This window comes from Elephas maximus, chromosome 4 (assembly GCF_024166365.1).
Source record: "Elephas maximus indicus isolate mEleMax1 chromosome 4, mEleMax1 primary haplotype, whole genome shotgun sequence".
In the NCBI taxonomy this organism is placed as follows: domain Eukaryota; kingdom Metazoa; phylum Chordata; class Mammalia; order Proboscidea; family Elephantidae; genus Elephas; species Elephas maximus.
Genome location: NC_064822.1, coordinates 21,706,948 through 21,725,602, shown reverse-complemented (window position 1 = coordinate 21,725,602; position 18,655 = coordinate 21,706,948). Strand labels below are relative to the sequence as shown.

Sequence of the window (18,655 nt, the reverse complement as noted above, 5' to 3'; positions counted from 1 at the left end):
ACCTGGCACCGCTAGTGCTTGTGCTTGGGGCCACCACCTGGCTCACTGTCTACAAAGAGTGGAGGGGCTCCAGGTCTGCTCCAGTGGTATTCTATACTGAAGAAGTTCGTGATAAAAAACAAATCTCTTAGGTAAACATACTCCAGCTTGCCACTTACACCTGATCTTTAACAGGATGCCTTCTTGAACACTTTGTTCCAGGCAAACAACACATTTTGTTTTGTTTTCTCTAGTGAACATTGTTCTTCCCTCCTTGGATGCTTCCTCCCCAATTAGACCTATTTCCGTTCCCAGGTCTCCATGAATCTTCCTCCAAATACTTCCACCCCAAATGATTCCTCCAGCCTATGAGTTTCAACATCTTTCCTTCTCATTTTGTTCAAGTGCCGCTAATGTCGGCTGGAATTGCTTGTCTTTTCAGCTACAGGATAAGTTTATCTCTATCTTCTGAAGGACTTAATATTGGTAAGTACTGAATTAGTACTGCTTGATCTCATTCGAAAAGAAAAGGCATGGGTATGACACTTACCCTGTGTCTTCTAAAAAGAGCCTGGTGATAGTCCACACCATTATGCAGACAGTGGGGATGCCTGCAAAGAGATGTCCTGTTATACACAAACCCTGCGCTAAACTGGAATAGGTTAACTTGGAACAAATATGCACCCTTCTTAACCAGAATTGTCCAGGACAATGGCTTTTTGATTAAAAGATTAAGTGGAAACTCTTGTTTAATCACAGTTCCTGTTGCTGTCAAGTCGATTCCAACTCATAGTGACCCTATAGACAGAGCAGAACTGCCCTATAGGGTTTCCAAGCAGCAGCTGGTGGATTCTAAGTCTTCCTAAACATATACAAGTTTATATTTATGTCTTATTAAGCAGCAAAGGTAATTAAATATGTATTTGATAGCTGAGATGCTGACAAGGGCCTGAGAAGCATCATTCTGTATGTTAATGCTGTCACTGAAGACCATGGAGGTAAATGGGTTGAGAAGAGAGGATGTGGCTGCTGACTTTGTGGCAACCTGAAGGAGCTATCTGTTGTTCTGGCCTCTTCACTAATGTATGATGTCCCCCAACATTATCCAGTTAAAAAGAGACTCCTATTAATTGGTGTGTTATTGAGGTTTCCCTATGGAATGACCTCCTGTTCCTTTTCCTCCTCTGGCCCCTTCTTCCCTCCATCAGTGTATGCTGGGCTGGGAAGAAAGAAGAGGAATAAACTGTTTTGCTACTTGGTAGCGGCTCAGGTCACAGCTTGAGTATGGGGTAAGAGCAGCCAGGAATGGGGGTTTGAAACAGTTTTAATATAGGTTCCTAGTTAAGAAAAATATTAAAGTGTTGGCTGCAAACAGAACCTAAGCCGTCCTACAAAAGCTCTCCCCAAAATGTATCCTACAGGGACAGTAAAGTCTGCATTTATTGGGTCAGGTGGGATGGGAATTAGGAAGCCAAAAGGTTTGCACAAGGTGGTGGCGTGGGAGGCAGGGAGAAAAGGCGAGATACCAGATCAGGGTGTCAGGCCCCAGAGCTTGGAGCACAAACTGGAATGCCCCAAGGGCAATGCACCAGGGGCCACAGGAACACTCCAGTCCCAGGGACAGGGAGGCAAGGTATGCCTTTCGTAATCTTACCCCATCCAATCAGAAGATAGACCATGAAGTATCTGTTTGGGGAGAAGATAGCCACAAGGAGGGTGTGGAGGTACAGTCCTTCCACTAAGAGCCAATAAAAGTTTGCCATGATGCAGTACTGGAAGAACACCAAACTCAGCTTGCAGCCAACCTGGAATATTACATACAGAACAAAAGAATGTGGTCACATTTGGATAAAAATAGTTTATGGCAGACAGAGCTGCTCAGTACATAATGCACTCTCATGTTTGTATAAGGAATTGAGGACACAGCAAGGAGCTGTCTGGGGAGGGGAAGTGATTAATACAGCAGGGAGGGCGTTAACTGAATAGACATGTGTTATGTTAGGAGAGGGCCTTCGTATATACAGGACAGCCCAGAGGACTGTTTACAGAATGCTGTAAACTTACTATAAGATAAACAGAGGGGGAGAGACCAAACCAAAAACCAAACCCGTCGCCATTGGGTCGGCACAGGGAGAGAGGCAAATGTAAATAACCATCCCTAAGAATAGTAAACTCATAACTTTTGGAGTGAACTGCTGGAAGCCTTTCCTAAACACTGAGTTTTTAGCACACTTGCCGGACCTCTTTTTTCCCCCTCCTCTCCACCTCATCTCTATTAGGGGACACTGAGCTTCTGGTGGTGCTGTGGTTAAGAGCTTGGCCGCTAACCAAAAAGTTGGCAGTTTGAATTCACCAGCCGCTCCTTGGAAACCCTATGGGGCAGTTCCACTCTGTCCTATGGGATTGTTATGAGTTGGAATTGACTCAACAGAACAGGTTTGGCTTTTGGTTTGGTTCTATCTTGTTTCTACTAGGGGACAATGAACTTCTATTAAAGGTGATGGTAAAATCTAGGAATAAATGAGGCTGACAGTGGAATAACATGATGAACATAATTAATGTCGTCGAACTATACATGCGAAGACTGTTGGAATGGCAATTCTTTTGTTACCTATTTACTGTAATTAAAATAACAATAAAAAAACTGACAAATGATGGATCTGGAAACATATTTATAATATAAATCACAAGTAGTTAATTTCTGTAACATACAGATAAAAGAAAAAGATAATACAATCTGAAAAAGGGCCAAGAGAGCCAGTAGAGAGACGCTCACGTCACCAGTCACGGGGTAGGTCAGGTATCTAGGAGATCATGTTTACACTCCAGACACAAGTCTTAAAACATGACTTCTAAGTATTGCTGTACTTGACGCAGGAAAGAATATTCTTGCACATTGCTGATACAAAGTTCAATTGTCAGAGTCTTTTAGAAAGCAATCTAGCAATATTTATTGCAATTTAAAAATAGATATACCCTTTGATCCAATAATTCCACTTTTGCATTCCAGCTGACAGGAATAAGAACACATGTTCAATGATGCTTATTGCAATTTGTTTGTAGTGGCAACAATATATAACAGAGCCGCAGCTCAGGGAGAAACAATGGGATCTAACACTGTGTCCCTTCTTAGAACTTGGCCGTGAAATGCTGCACCCAAGACCCACTTGTAGGGCATCTTGGCACTTAATCTAAGGTATGTTACGTTATTAGGGGATTGGTTAGATGAATTATGTTATGTCCACATGATAGAGTATTGTTGTTGTTCGCCATTGAGTTGATTCTGACTCATGGCCACTCTATGTGTTACGGAGTAGAACTGCTCCACAGGATTTCCTTGGCTGTAATCTTTACCTCCAAGCAGTTCACAGTTTGCTGGGGGCAGTGGGTGCAGAGGGGCCGTCCTTGCAGCCTGGCTCCCAGCACCTGACTTTTCAGGGAGCCAGGATGCAAGGGCGGCCCCTCTGCACCCACTGCCCCCAGCAACAGTTCACCAGGCCTTTTCTTCTATGGAGCTGTTGGGTGAGTTTGAACCACCAACCTTTAGGTTAGCAGCTGACGGCAAACCCCTTGTACCACTGAGGCTCCTTTGTTGTAATATTATGCAACCAATAAAAAAAGGAAATACAGATAGGCTAGTTGACCTGGAGGGATTGCTATGATGTACTATTGAATGAAAGAAAAAAAAAAGATACAGAAAAAGTTCATTTTAAACAGATGATTCTATTTTCTTGGTAAAATGACGACAAAAACATTGCTGTATCTTTCCACTTGTTCATTTACTGAGCAAGCACATTCTGTGTGAGAACAGGTGACATAGGGAATGACATGTCCTTTACTGCCTTCATGTTCTACAGCAGCAGCTTTCAGATCTTGTTCCACAACAGTTAAAAGCACCGCAGAAGTGGCCACAGGTGGGTTAATGGGGAGGACGTGAGGGAGGTCAGAAGTCCCCCAGGGCCCCCTGCCACCTCATAGGTGGCTCTGCTGGTATTATGACACTGGAGTTAAGAGACTTGCCCAAGGTCCATTAGCCAGGTAGAAGCAGATCCCTAGCCAAACCCCAAGTCACCTAGTCTAGGGATCTTCCCATTACCCAACACTGCCACTCACACTTGACAGGGAAAGGAAGAGTCACCTCTAGTTGTAAAGCTCCTGCTAAAGCTAAAATTCTGAGTGGTTGTCCAGTTGTACATTGTCTCTAGGCTAGGATGTGATTTTTTTTATAGGAGTTGGATTAAACAAGAAACAAACCCAAACAAGTCCAGATAAAGAGGGGTATCTCTAATGCACATCATGGGCTAGGTGATGAGCCCCTTCTTTCTGGAGCAACGGCATTGTGACAATGGCACTCAGGGTCACTGGGCTAAGATGGTCTCAACTGGAGTCTTGACTTAGCTTCTTTGAGGCTCAATTCCTCATGAATAGAAAGGGAAGGATACCTCCTCCAGGGTCATTCCAAGGGTAGTTAGATAACATGCTTGAAAATGCTTTGTGAACTGCAAGGCATTTGCACTAGTGTATTTAGAAGACTTAGGGGATCTGTAATTTTTATTAAAAGCAAGAAAAAACAGGGTATTTTATTTAAAATGCATGAAAAGACTGCAAGCCAAATGGCTACGGGGTTGGAAATGGCATATGAAACTAAACAATGTGGAGAGGCTGTGCAGAGTGGGCTGGTCTCTATGGGAGAAGGGATCCCCTTGGCTCCTCTGGGGGAGTCATTCCATGATGCCTCTTGAGACTTGTGTATAGCTGGGGGCAGGCGTGCACCCATATGTGTGAGATTTCATGTACTCTGTGCCCACAGCTACACTAAACTCCTGAGAGCAGAACAGGCCACTCCTTGGAATTCCCACAGAATAAGCAGAAAGCCCCATACCAGCAGATCCTTTCAAGGAAATGGATCACAAACACAGCACAGAACTCGGTCTGAAGAAGGGTGAGTGTATGTGTGTGTTCTCACAAAGTCCCTCACTTACTGTGTTCAGCTAATTCCCCTTCCTCCCGACCCCTCTGCCAGTCTTGACTGGGCTGCTGGGTTGACACTGGAGGCTCTAGGCTCCTAGGACACGTCTACATATGGTAGCCAGGTAGTTACTACTTTGCTGTCTCTGCAATCCCCTGTCCAGTCTTCTGGCCTGAATCTTTGGCTCCAATCCTCCCCTCAGCCAACCCGAGGCAAAAATCAGTTGTCAGGTTAGAATTTAATTTTTAGTCAGGTGCAGTGGTGCTAACACTTAACACACCTGGTTCCTAACTGAAAGGCTGGAAATTTGAATCCAGCCAGGGGTGCCTTGAAAGAAAGGCCTGGAGATCTATTCCAAAAAATCAGCCATTAAAAACTCTATGGAAACCACCAACAAACATTGCCTTGTCTTGTCTTCTTATAAAAATGGGATTGTATATCTGTCCTTATGTGATTGACTTATTTTGCTTAGCATTATGCCCTCCAGATCCATCCCTATTATAGTATCTTTTGCTAACTCATCATTGTTCTTTATGGTTGCAAGGTAGTCCACTGTATGTATGTAACACGTTTTGCTTATCCATTCATCCGATGAAAGGCACTTAGGCTGTTTCAATTTTTTTGCTATTGTGAATAATGCTGCAATGAACATAGGTGTGCATAGATCTGTTGGTGTCTACTGTCCTGAGATACTCCTTAAACCTTGAACCGAAAATATCCTGAGGCCACCTTTTAGCAGAATAACGGTATGACATGCGAAATAAATGATATTATCCATGAGTACGGTAGTCCATTAAAAAACCATCTATATGAGACCAAAAAGTCAACAATTACTCTAATGCAAAGATGAGAAGATAAGGGAGGACAGAAACTAGAGCACTGGAAACGGAATAACCAGAGCACAATTAAAAAGAACGTTGACACACTGTGAAAAATGTAGCTAATGTCGCCGAACAATTTCTGTAGAAATTGTCAAATGGAAACCTAATTTCTGTATAGACTTTCACCAAAAACAATAAAATAGTACTAAAGAAAGAACCCTACGGAGCACAGTGCTACTCTGACACACATGGAGTCACCCTGAGTTGAGCTGACTTGATGGCGTTCCTGTTTAAATGTTTCAGCCTTGTTGGAGAGCTCAAGGCTTCGAAGTACATTCCCCTTAGGTAGGCAGAGCTTGGCTCTCCAGGGAGCACCAAGGAAACTTGGTAAGCTTTAAGTTTGGGGCTTTTGAAAATTCCCACAGACCCTATGTAAAATCTGTTCTGGTCTACAGTGAGAATAAACTGTTTGCTTGATTCTCATGGGGTACCCTATACACAATGCATTCCACTCTGAAATATCTATCTTGAACATTCTTCCACTGCGTCCAAAAATAAAAATCCAATCCCAAAACAAAAACAAAACTTGCCTCATATAGCCCAATAACTGCATGTCTAGACATAGCCACGTACATGGTGCTCTTTCAGAGGCCAGATCTGATTCTAGACACAGCTATCTGCTCTGCTAAGGACTCTGGCACTACTGACAATGCTCTAGAGTCCCCTAGAGTGCCTCTAGGCAGCCCAGTGGACCCATGCAAAGCCCCATGGCTGTAGCTAACACACTCAGCCCAGAAGCCTCTGCCTCCTCTAGCCACCGGGGAGGAAGCTGGAAGCACAGCTAGTTGTTCCCTCCATCTGTCTGCCAGCTGGGTACACTTGGCAGGAGTACAGAAGCCTTCAATCTTCAGCAGGAGTAGACCTTTTCATATTCTTGGCTCCTGCTAATATTGTGAGAAAAAGGGCCATGCTACCTATTTCGGGAGAGCTGTCCATATGCCTGGCTTTGGGGAATAATGTTGGTTTAGTTAAATCTAGCTGGGAACAAAAATTTCCAAAATCTGCAACTGAAGGACAGGATATTTTCTCTTGTTTCTCGTGCTGAAGTCTAACTACAAGTCTGGCCGACTGCTCAGAATTTTAAGTCTTTATGGGAAAATGTGAGGGAAGAACCCAGCTCCGTTCTCTCCTGTGATACATGTCACTTTCCTCCCTCCTTTTTTCTGTCGCCTTCTTCCTCTCCAATTTTCCCTCTCCATATTTCTTCTCCTGGCCTCCACTCTTTTCCTAGCATCATGGAGTTGGTCCAGGAGTGGTGAGGAGGAGCTGGTGTGCGAGGAGGCACAGCTGGGGCCCTCACTTCCTGCTCTCGTGAAGCTGCAGTACCAGTGCTGGGAGAAGCAATGGGAGCTAATACTGTGTCCCTCCCTCCCAATTTTAGAACTTGGCCATGCAGTGCAGCCCCCAGGGCCCAGTCTTCAGGGCATCCTGGCATATGATATTTGACTGTGCACAAGCACCACGGACTGGGAGTCCTGACCCACCACGTTCTAGCTATGTGACTTTGGGCAAATTGCTCAAAGGTTTCTTGCAGCCCCAGTTTCCTGATTTGTAAAACGGGCTAATTGCTATTTTGAAGGTTACTGAGAATTAACCAGCAGTGTCCAGGAAACTGCCAGGCATTCAGGAGCAGCTCAGTAAAGATGGGGGAGGGGAAACGTCCATGGTTCCCAGTTGAGGGGCTGGGTGGGGTGGCTGTGGCAGAGCAGAACTATTGGAGAAGCTGTATAATCACTCACTCCATACCTAGGAGATTCTGAGCACTCATTTCTCTCAGTCCCTCCAAGAGTAGGGTGGGCCAGATCTTTTGGATCTAAGGGGCAAGTGGAAGTTAAAAGCTGTTGCTCTAGGACAAACACTTAATATCTGTGGGTTTATTAAGGATCAACAGAGGAAGCAGTGGTAGCTCAGGGGTAGAATTCTAGCCTTCCACGCAGGTGACTCAGGTTCAATTCCTGGCCAATGTACCTAAAGCACAGCTACCACCCATCTGTCAATGGGGGGTTGCGTGTTGCTGTAGGTTTCACGGAGCTTCCAAACTAATACACACTAGGAACAAAGTCCTGGTTATCAACTTCCAAAAATTAGCCAGTGAAAGCCCTATGGATCACAACGGTCTGATCCTCAAACGACCATGGTAATAGTACAGGACTGGGTTTTTTTGTTGCATTGTACATGGGGTCCCTAAGAGACAGTTGCTGATTTGAGGGCAGCTCTTTTTTATTTTTGACAATAACAATATCAAGGGTCGATACGGGTCAAAACTTCCTGAGTAACCCTCTGTTCCTTTAATAAAGAGCTAAGGAAACAGAAATCATTACAGTAAAACTTTGAGCCACGTACAGAAAAGATATCCCCAGAGGAGTGCCTGCTTTGCTCCCTTTGTTAGTGTGGAGTCTTAGGGCAAGGACATCGATGGCTCTGGCTTCCACTTGGGAAGTGGTGATTTTTTGAGGTGAAGTACGCGGTGTTTAATTTTGTTATTATAACAGGTTCACTTTATTAATTCAATTCACATGCATCATGAGCAAGATCATGCCCTGAAATACATTTATTTACCTGTAGAAAAAGCATGAAGGCACCGTTTGCCCATGAAACAGCTGATGCTCTGCAGAATTATAAAGGGACCTACTGTAGTAAAACTAAATGAAACCAAATCTGTTCAACCCAAAGCAACTGTGCCCGGAGATGACTCTATCTTTTGGAATGTGGAGAGCAGAGTTCAGAACTCCTGGCTCTTGATAGAAGAGAGTAGCCAATCTCCACAGCCATGATCTCAAATCAGGAGTGATGTACCAGAATCCTAAATGTTTCCTGAAGATCCTGAGGGTCTTGTGGCATCATGTAATAGTAGAGAGAAACTAAGTAGATTGACTTGCATATAGGGGGTACTCAATAAGTATCTGTTGTATTAAACTGAGTTGATTGCATACTACATAAAAAAACCACCCCAAATATAGCCAAGGGCAAAGAATAGCACGGACAGTGTAAGTTGGAGCCTATGTTGCATTTGTAGAAACTACTGATGAAGATTACTTATCCTTGTACTAAAGAGTTAGATCCAAGCATAGTAACAGACACTCAGCTGGGACACTGCACACTACTGCCTACTGCATGGAATTTAACCACTGGGCAAACTGATTTTCTCCCAGCAGTTTGGATGGAAGCCTTTATTGCTCAAGATCTAGGTGATCTAGACAGAATACAATGGAGTTAGGCATCTCTTCAACTATGGCAGGATTTTCCAACCTGAACTGCTGCTGATTGCTCCTTGCAATCAAAAGTTGGCTGAGTCAGCTCTCTCAGCCCCTTTAATTCCCCAGCCCCTGACCCTGGATTCCATTAGACCTTGCATCACCTCACTGCCACCTAACCTCTTGTCTTCGCACTGTCTCGGGCCTGCTCTGACGCCCCAGCCTCTTAGCCTGTCCTGCTGCCCAGTCACCTTCCTCCTTGCAAGACCCTTTCTGGTTTTCAGAGCTGACCAGGACTTCCAGGGGCCCTCTTGCATCAGTACTGAGAAGCAGGAATGAAGATGAAAGGAGAGAGGCAGCGTGCAGTGTGGCTGGTAGGGGCTGGGGTTCACAAAGGCTATCCTATTCTATCCCAGGGCAGGCCTGTGGAGAGGGCCTGTGAGGCAACCGCCACCACGGCACACCTTACCCACGAGGATGGCTGGTCCGGGCAGTGCAGTGTGCCGGAGCTCGAGTAGAGGATGTCGTCCTTGACCAACACCGAGATGGCTCTCAGGATGAAGGAGAGGAACAGGTTCAGGTGGATGTAGTTCCGAGTACAATGCAGTTTCCTACCACCATGGACAGAGCAGTGAGGGGGAGGAAGGGACAGACATTAACACACTGATTTTGTGTACGATTTAATAACGGCCTATGCCGTTTTTAAGACAGACTTTATTCTTTAGAGCAGTTTTAGTTTTACAGAAAAACAGTGCAAAAAGTACAGAGTTCCCATATACCCCCTCCGCACCCGCACACTGCTTCCCCTGTGGTCCTTATGTTACAACTGAGGAGCCAATGCAGACACACTATTATTAACTGACACCCACAGTTTACATTAGGGTTCCCTTTTGTGCTGTGTGTCCTATGGGTTTTGATAGATGCCCAAAGTCATGTGATCACCACTATACCGTGTGGAAGTTTCCCTGCCCTATAAATGCCCTGTGCTCCACCAGTTATCCTCCCCCTCCCCTACCTACCTGGTTTTTATCTTAAGGTTTTCTTCTTTTAAAGGGAAGTTAATCTTTCATTTAACTATTTGCTTATCATTGTGTATCTAGGTTGTTTCCGTTTTGTACAACGATACGTATTTTATACATAGATCTTTCCCCTTATTTCTATATCCTTAGGTTAGAGTTCTAGACACAGAATTTCATAATTAAGGTACAAAGCAGAGCATGTTGAGTCAGGAGCCTACAGTTTTTTCATGCAGTGGACGCCAAGTCCCACATCACAGACATGAGGACTGGGCTGTTCTCTGCAGAAAGTTCCTGAAGATGAAAGTTTTCGGCTTTTACTCAGTACTCAGGTGTCCCCTCAGCATCAGTACCAGGTATTCAGGTTGCTGTTCTCTGTGCCTCTGAATTCCCCAGACATGGATGTTTTACTTCTTACCTTCCCTTTTTCCCTGTCCTTTGATTTAAGTCTTATTTTGTCTCCCTGAGTCTCCTCTATGCTCTGATTCTTCCACCTGGAGACAAGGGAGGTGACCTCAGCCCATCCCTTCTCCCAGCTCATTAACTAACAGCTGCGCCTCTGAGGCTCTGACTGAATGCCTCACTTCTGTTGTTGGTGGGAACAGTTAGCTTTTATATGTCGGTTTTTCCCCAATCATATACTCAAGCAGTGCCTCGATTTTTGAATGCATACCCATCCCAAATCTCCCAGTCAAGCCCCTGAGAAATTCAGTAGGTGGGGCGAACAGCTTTCCATCAGGAGAAAGAACTTCTCCCTCTGTCTCCTAGACTCCCGAGTCCCCGTTCACCGTGCTCATCCATACCCACTCCCACTTCCATCCCAAATGTTCTGGTAAGTGACAGCTCACCATAAGCCAAATTCACCATATTTTCTCCACATTTTGGTGCCCCACCACAGCAATTTCTACTTCTAGTCACACATAGGCTTAGAATCTGTTTTTGACTCCCATATGACCCTAGACCTGTGCTGTCCAATACAGTAGCTACGTATGGCGACTGGGACTTCATATGTGGCCAGTACAAATGAGGAACTGAACTTCTGTTTTATTTAATTTTATCCATTCAAATTTAAATACGGAGGCAGTGTAAAATATTTTTCCATTGTATGTTAACTTTATCATTTTGGTACCACAATATTTCACTTTCTATTGTTATCCATAGAGTTTTCACTGGCTGATTTTCAGAAGTAGATTGCCAGGCCTTTCCTCCTAGTCTGTCTTAGTCTGGAAGCTCCACTGAAACCTGTCCACCGTGGGTGACCATGCAGATATTTGAAATACCAGTGGTATAACTTAGCAACTCATAGCAACATGCAAGGCACCAGAGTCACAAACTGTCAGATGAACAGGAAACTGACAAAGGACATCATGTTTGATACAGGAGACCAAAAAAACCCATTGCTGTTGAGTTGGTTCTGATTCTTTGTGACTCTATAGGGCAGAGCAGAGCTGCCCCATAGGGTTTCCAAGGCTGTAAATATTTACAGAAGCAGACCATCACATCCTCCTCCTTCGGAGCGGCTGGTGGGTTCGAACCACCAACTTTTTTTTTTGGTTAGCAGTCAAGCACTTCACCACTGCGTCGCCAGGACTCCTCCTGGTAAAGTAGAAGGCCAATGAAAATGAGGGAAACCCTCAAGGAGAGGGACTAACACAATAGCTGCAACAATGGACCCAAACATACCAACATGAAGATGGTGCAGGACCTGGCAACATTTCGTTCTGTTACACATAAGGTTGCTGTAAACAGGAGCTGATTTGACAGCAACTAATGACAACATATTTCCTTTTAACTGTTGTACTGTGTATATTATTGCTGTTGTAGTGTGCATTCAGGCCTGCTCTTTCTAACATTACATATAAATACATCACTAATCCAGCTGAGTCAATAAATTGACTCAGGGACGGATTGCCTAAAAAGCAAGGTATGCATGGGCTCACTTGTGCTTACTTATTAATGTGTAGTGAACCATTTCACCTGTTTTTTCACCATGTGGGTGTGGTGAAGCCCATGTGAAATTGTGCTCTACTGATTAGCAAGTAAGCATAAGTAAGCCCACGCATACCTTGCTTACTGGTTAATCCGCCCTTGAATTGATTCAATTAAAATGATTTTTTTCCATGCATGCATGTAACATTTTAATGTGCTTATATGAATATTTTATGCAGACATTAAGAGTTACAGTAATACCTGTGTAAATCATACTTGTTATATTCAGTATAATATAAATGCATTATTTTTCTGGTTTAAAGAAATAGATGTGGGCAAATTTTAAAATAAAAAATGAAGGCATGTGCCACATAAACCAGAGACTGCAACAGCCTGAGGCTGGAAGAACTAGATGGTGCCCAGCTACCACCAATGACTGCCCTGACAGGGAACACAACGGAGAATCCCTGATGGAGCAGGAGAAAAGTGGGACGCAGACCTCAAATTCTAGTACAAAAACCAAACTTAATGGTCTGACTGAGACTGGAGAGACCCCAGAGAACATGGCCCCCGGACTCTCTATTAGCCCAAAACTAAAACCATTCCTGAAGCCAACTCTACATACAAAGGTTAGACTAGGCTATAAGGCATAAAATGATACTGGTGAGGAGTGTGCTTCTTAGCCCAAGTAGACACACGAGGCTATGTGAGCAGCTCCTGTCTGGAGGCGAGATGATAAGGCAGAGATGGACCAGACAGGACCTGGTTGAATGGACGTGGGAAATACAGGGTGGAGAGGAGTGTGCTGTCACATTGTAGGAAGAGCAACTAGGGTCACACAACAATGTGTGTACAAGCTTTTGTATGAAAAACTGACTTGAATTGTAAACTTTCACTTAAAGCACAATTAAAAAAAAAATTGAAGACATGCTACAGATGCAGATTCAAATGGAGATGAGAACTAGTTCTATGACCAGAACTAAAAAAGACACTGGAAGAAGATATATTGCAAGTTTCACAATGGATGTTGTTGTTTGTTGCTGTCACGTAGGCTTTGACTCATGGCAACCATATGTACAAAAGAAAACTTTGCCTGGCCCTGCAGCATCTTCATGATCCTTGGTGTGTCTGAGTCTATTGTTGCGACTACTGTGAATTATTGACCACAGTGTGCCATGGTAAAGCTAAATAAAAAAGTTCTTTCCTGTATTACAAAATTTTTAAGATAATAAAGTAGACAAGATGAAAAGATGTTTTCAGCAAATATAATTTTTTTTTTTTAATTTTTATTCTCCTTTAAGTGGAAGTTTAGAAATCAGGTTAGTTTCTTATAAAAAAATTTATATACACCTTGCTATGCACTCCTAGTTGCTCTTCCCCTAAGGAGACAGCACACTCCTTCCCTCTACCCTGTATTCCCTGTGCCCATTCAGCCAGCTTCTGTCCCCCTCTGCCTTTTCATCTCCCCTCCAGACAGGAGCTGCCCACATAGTCTCATGACTCTACTTGATGCAAGAAGCTCCCTCCTCACCAGTATCATTTTCTATCATATAGTCCAGTCCAATCCCTGTCTGAAGAGTTGGCTTTGGGGATGGTTCCTGTCTTAGGCTAAGAGAAGGTCTGGGGACCCTGGCCTCCGAAGTCCTTCTAGTCTCAGTCAGACCGTTAAGTCTGGTCTTTTTATGAGAATTTGAGGTCTGCATATCAATGCTCTCCTGCTCCTTCAGGGATTTTCCGTTGTGTTCCCCATCAGGACAGTCATCAATTGTAGCTGGGCACCATCTAGTTCTTCTGGTCTCAGGCTGATGGAGTCTCTGGTTTATGTGGCCCTTTCTGTCTCTTTGGCTCATAATTACCTTTTAACTTTGGTGTTCTTCACTCTCCTTTGCTCCAGGTAGGTTGAGACCAATTAATGCATCTTAGATGGTCATGCATTTAAGACCCCAGATGCCACTCTCCAAAGTGGGATGCAGAATGTTTTCTTAGTAGATCTTATTATGCCAAATGACCTAGATGTCCCCTGAAACCATGGTCCCCAACCCCCCATCCCTGCTATAGTGGCCTTCGAAGCGTTCGGTTTATTCAGGAAACTTCTTTGCTTTTGGTTTAGTCCAGTTGTGCTGCCCTCTCCCGTACTGTGTGCTCTCTTTCCCTTCACCTAAAACAATTCTTGTCTACTATCTAATTAGTGAATACCTCTCTCCCTCCCTCCCTCCCTCCCCACTCTTGTAACCATCAGAGAATATTTTCTTCTTGGTTTAACTATTTCTCCAGTTCTTATAATAGTGGTCTCATACAGTATTTGTCCTTTTGTAACTGACTAATTTCACTCAGCATAAGCCTTCCAGATTCCTCCATGTTATGAAATGTTTCACGGATATATCATTGTTCTTTATAAATGTGTAGTGTTTCATTCTGTGAGTATACCATAAATTATTTATCCATTCGTTGGCTGATGGGCACCTTGCTTGTTTCCATCTTTTTGCTATTGTAAACAGTGCTGCAATGAACATGGGTGTGGATATAGCTGTTCCTGTAAAGGCTCTATTTTCTCTAGGATATATTCCAAGGAGTGCGATTGGTGAATTGTATGGTAATTCTCTTCCTAGTTTTTTAAGGAAGCGCCAAATCAATTTCCAAAGTGGTTGTACCATTTTACATTCCCACCAGCAGTGTATAAGTGATACAGTCTTTCCACAACCTCTCCAACATTTCTTACTTTGTGTTTTTGGATTAATGCCAGCCTTGCTGGGGTGACATGGAATCTCATTGTAGTTTTGATTTGCCTTTCTCTAATGGCTAATGACCGTGAAAATTTCCTTATGTATCTGTTAGCTACCTGAATGTCTTCTTTAGTGAAGTGCCCGTTCATATCCTTTGCCCATTTTTTAATTGGGTTATTTGTCTTTTTTGTAGTTGAGTTTTTGCAATATCACGTAGATTTTAGAGATCCGACTTTGGTCGGAAATGTCACAGCTAAAAACTTTTTCCCAGTCTGTAGGTAGTCTTTTTACTCTTTTGGTGAAGTCTTTGGCTAAGCACAGGTGTTTGATTTTTAAGAGCTCCCAGTTACCTAGTTTCTCTTCTGGTGTTTGTGCCTTGTTAGTAATGTTTTGTATAATGTTTGTGCCAAGTATTAGGGCTCCTAGCATCGTCCCTATTTTTAATTCCATGATCTTTACCATTTTAGATTTTATATTTAGGTTTTTGATCCATTGTGAGTTAGTTTTTGTGCATGGCGTGAGGTATGGGTCTTGGTTCATTTTTTTGCAGATGGACATCCAGTTATGCCAGCACAATTGTTAAAGAGACTGTCTTTTCCCCATTTACATGACTTTGGGCCTTTGTCAAATATTAGATGCTCATGTGGATGGATTTATGTCAGGATTCTCAATTCTGTTCCACTGGTCTACATATCTGTTGCTGTACCCGTACCAGGCTGTTTTGACTACTGTGGCAGTATAATAGGTTCTAAAATCAGACAGTATGCGGCCTCTCGCTTTGTTCTTCTTTTTCAGTGATGGTTTACTTATTCGTGGCGTCTTTCCCTCTCCTACGAATTTGGTGATTTGTTTCTCCATCTCACTAAAAAATGTCATTGGAATTTGGATCAAAATTGCATTTTATCTATAGATGGCTTTTGGTAGAATAGACATTTTTACAATGCTGTCTTGCTATCCATGAGCAAGGTACGTTTTTCCACTTACATAGGTTCTTTTGGTTTTTTACAGTAGTGTCTTGTAGTTTTCTTTGTATAGGTCTTTTACGTCTCTGGTCAGATTTATTCCTAAGTATTTTATTTTCTTGGGAAATACTGTAAATCATATTGATTTGGTGATTTCCACTTCAATGTTCTTTTTGTTGGTGTACAAGAATCCAACTGATTTTTGTTATGTTTATCTTGTATCCTGATACTCTGCTGAACTCTTTTACTACTTTCAGTAATTTTCTTGAGGATTCTTTAAGGTTCTCTGTATATAAAATCATGTCATCTGCAAAGATACTTTGACTTCTTCCTTACCAATCTGGATGCTCTTTATTTATTTAGCCCAACTGCTCTGGCTAGGGCTTCCAGCACAATGTTGAATAAGAGTGGTGATAAAGGACATCCTTGTCTGGTTCCCACTGTCAAGGGGAATGCTTTCAGACTCTTTCCATTTAGGATGATGTTGGCTGTTGGTTTTGTATAAATGCCCTTTACTATGTTGAGGAATTTTCCCTCTATTCCTATTTTGCTGAGAGTTTTTATCATGAATGGGTGTTGGACTTTGTCAAATGCCTTTTCTGCATCAATTGATAAGATCATGTGATTCTTGTCTTTTATTTATGTGATGGATTACACTGATTGTTTTTCTAATGTTGAACCATCTCTGCATGCCTGGTATGAATCCCAGTTGGTCATGGTGAATTAACTTTTGATACGCTGTTGAATTCTATTGGCTAGAATTTTGTTGAGGATTTGTGCATCTAAGTTCATGAGGGATATAGGTCTGTAATTTTCTTGTTTGGTGGTGTTTTTACCTGGTTTTGGTATCACGGATATGCTGGCTTCATAGAATGAGTTTGGGAGTATTCCATCCTTTTCTATGCTTTGAAATACCTTTAGTAGTCGTGGTGTTAACTCGTCTCTGAAAGTTTGGTAGAATTCTCCAGTGAAGCAGTCCAGGCCAGGGCTTTTCCTTGTTTTGGAGTTCTTTTTAATACCTTTTCAATCTCTTCTTTTGTTATGGGTCTATTTAGTTGTTCCACCTCTGTGTTAGTTTAGGTAGGTAGTGTGTTTCTAGGATTTCATTCATTTCTTCTAGGTTTTCAAATCTGTTAGAGAACAGTATTTGGTAGTAATCTGATATGATTCTTTTAATTTTGGTTGGGTCTGTTGTAATATCACCCATCTCATTTCTTATTCAGGTTATTTGCTTATCTCCTGTTTTTCTTTTGTCAGCTTGGCCAGTGGTTTATCAATTTTAGTAATTTTTTCAAGGAACCAGCTTTTGGTCTTGTAAATTCTTTCAATTGTTTTCCTGTTATCTATTTAATTCTGCTCTGATTTTTATTATTTGCTTTCTTCTGGTGCCTGAGGGTTTCTTTTGTTGCTCTCTATTTGTTCAAGTTGTAGGGATAATTCTTTGATTTTGGCCCTTCCTTCTTTTTGCATGTGGGCATTTATTGATATAATTTGACCTCTAATTACTGCTTTCACTGTGTTCCAAAGGTTCTGATAGGAAATGTTTTCATTGTTATTGGATTCTATGAATTTCTTTATTCCATCCTTAATGTCTTCTATAACCCAGTCGTCTTTGAGCAGGGTATTGTTCAGTTTCCAAGTGTTTGATTTCTTTTCCCTGTGGCATTATGGTCAGAGAAGATGCTTTGTAATATTTCAATGTTGTGGATTCTGCTAAGGCTTGCTTTATGACCTAATATGTGGTCTATTCCAGAGAATGTTCCATATGCACTAGAAAAGAAAGTATACTTGGCTGCTGTTGGGTGGAGTGTTCTGTATATGACTGTAAGGTCTAGTTGTTTGACTGTGGCATTCAGGTCTTCTGTGTCTTTATTGAGCTTCTTTCTGGATGTCCTGTCTTTCACCAAAAGTGCTGTGTTGAAGCCTCCTACTATCAGTGTGGAGCTGTCTCTAATTTTTCAATGTTGTTAGAGGTTTTTTTTTTTTAATGTATCTTGCAGCCCTGTCATTGGGTGCATAAATATTTAATATGGTTATATCCTCCTGTTATACTGTCCCTTTAATCATTATATAGTGTTCTTCCTTATCCTTTTTGATGGATTTAACTTTGAAGTCTATTTTGTCCGAAATTAATATTGCCACTCCTGCTCTTTTTTGATTGTTGTTTGCTTGGTATATTTTTCCCCACCCTTTGAGTTTTAGTTTGTTTGTGTCTCTAAGTCTAAGGTGTGTCTCTTGTATGCAGGATATAGCTGGATCATGTTTTTTTAATCCATTCTGCCACTCTGTCTCTTTATTGGTGCATTTAGTCCATTTACATTCAGTGTAATTATGGATAGGTATGAGTTTAGTGCTGTCATTTTGATGTCTTTGTGTGTTGCTGACAGTTTCTTTTTTCCACTTAATTTTTTGTGCTGAGTAGTTTATATATTATGTTTTCCTCTTATTCATTGTTGTTGATTTTGTTTCTGCGGAGTTTCTATTTTTCTTGTGTTTTATTTTGATGAGTAGGATAGTTATTCTCCTTTGTGGTTACCTTAATATTTACCCTTATTTTTCTAAGTTTAATTTTCTTTATATCACCTTGTCTTCCTCTCCATTTGAAAGATCTATGACTACCTTTCTTAGTCACTCTTTCTTGTCTTAGTGTTGTCTTCTTGTACATAATAAGATCGCTGTTTCCCTGTTTTGAGCATTTTTTTTTTATCTTGATTTATTTTTGTGATTTCCCTGTCCGGGTTGACCTCTGATTGCACTGTCTAGTGTTCTTGTCTTGGGTTGATACCTGATATTATAGATTTTATACCCAAAGAATTTCCTTTAGTATTTCTTGTAGTTTTGGTTTTTACAAATTCTCTAAATTTCTGTTTATCTGGAAATGTCCTAATTTCACCTTCATATTTGAGAGACAGTTTTGCTGGATATATGATTCTTGGCTGGCAACTTTTTTCTTCAATGCTTTATATAAGTCATCCCATTGCCTTCTTGGCTCCACGGTTTCT

General features: G+C 42.1%; 1 protein-coding gene across 2 annotated transcripts in view; it reads right to left on the bottom strand.

Annotated features, from left to right (window-relative positions):
- The window catches only part of VIPR2 (vasoactive intestinal peptide receptor 2), a 304,659-nt gene that overhangs the window by 50,976 nt on the left and 235,028 nt on the right, over positions 1-18,655 (bottom strand). For both annotated transcript variants that reach the window (XR_007517032.1, XM_049881685.1), the window contains exons 6-8: positions 9,493-9,634; positions 1,634-1,784; positions 530-590 (exon numbers count right to left, since the gene is read on the bottom strand). Coding sequence is in view for 1 of the 2 variants with exons in the window: in XM_049881685.1 (XP_049737642.1) it covers positions 530-590; positions 1,634-1,784; positions 9,493-9,634 (354 nt within the window). In the remaining variant the exon portion in view is untranslated. The remainder of the gene's footprint in view (positions 1-529; positions 591-1,633; positions 1,785-9,492; positions 9,635-18,655) is intronic.